At 52.6% G+C, this 662-nt stretch overlaps 1 protein-coding gene across 1 annotated transcript in view; it reads left to right on the top strand.

The window, feature by feature from the left end:
* The window catches only part of PIGQ (phosphatidylinositol glycan anchor biosynthesis class Q), a gene marked incomplete at its 3' end in the record, with an annotated part of 53,289 nt that extends 53,136 nt beyond the window's left edge, over nucleotides 1–153 (top strand). Inside the window, exon 10 of the mRNA XM_015416569.1 lies at nucleotides 39–153. Within this exon, the coding sequence (XP_015272055.1) occupies nucleotides 39–153 (115 nt within the window). The remainder of the gene's footprint in view (nucleotides 1–38) is intronic.
* Between the last annotated feature and the right edge of the window lie 509 nt (nucleotides 154–662).

The following is a 662-nucleotide window of genomic DNA, read 5'->3' as shown; positions in this document are numbered from 1 at the left end:
ATTTCTGGAAATTTTACATCTCTACCCCTTCCTCCTAGCTCCGTCTGCTGGTGGTGGTCGTGCAAGGCCTGATCCATCTGCTGGTGGACCTGGTCAACTCGCTGCCCTTTTACTCGGTCCTGCTGCGTCTCTGCCGATCGTACAGGCTGGCGTGTAAGTTTTCCTTTGTTGCCTCAGCGGAAGCCGGAGGGCGACGCATTTCCCGGGTCAGGGGGGAAATGAGACTTTGGTTCAGAGCTGCAGGCTAAGAAGAGTCGCAAACACTTTCCGTTTAGTTTATTTAGCTGTTGTTGTTTTTTCAAATTTATAATCCGCCCTCCCTGTGAACGGGAGTCAGGGCCAACAGTTAGGCCATTTGGCACACCACAAAACATAATAATAAATAGTCAATTAAAACATTAAAAGAGCCTTTAAAAACTATTTGCACTGATACTGGTGCCGCTGGACTCTGAGCTTGTTCAGTGCGGGCCACGTGGAGATGGTGTCTTCAGGGGGGGCGGGGGGGGTGAGATGTTTTTACTGGACGCCCACCGCCTCAACCAAAGGCCTCCGAGCAGCAGGGTGCAAAAGCGCCGTCTTCTCCAGCAACTCATCGGGGTATAAACGCTTTCAGTCCAGAGGGGCCCCCCCGCCCCGCCCCAAACTGGACAACAAACGCAAGT

Source organism: Gekko japonicus, unplaced genomic scaffold, assembly GCF_001447785.1.
Source record: "Gekko japonicus isolate JY-2015 unplaced genomic scaffold, Gekko_japonicus_V1.1 scaffold3537, whole genome shotgun sequence".
Lineage (NCBI taxonomy): Eukaryota > Metazoa > Chordata > Lepidosauria > Squamata > Gekkonidae > Gekko > Gekko japonicus.
This window is presented reverse-complemented; position numbering and strand designations above follow the sequence as displayed.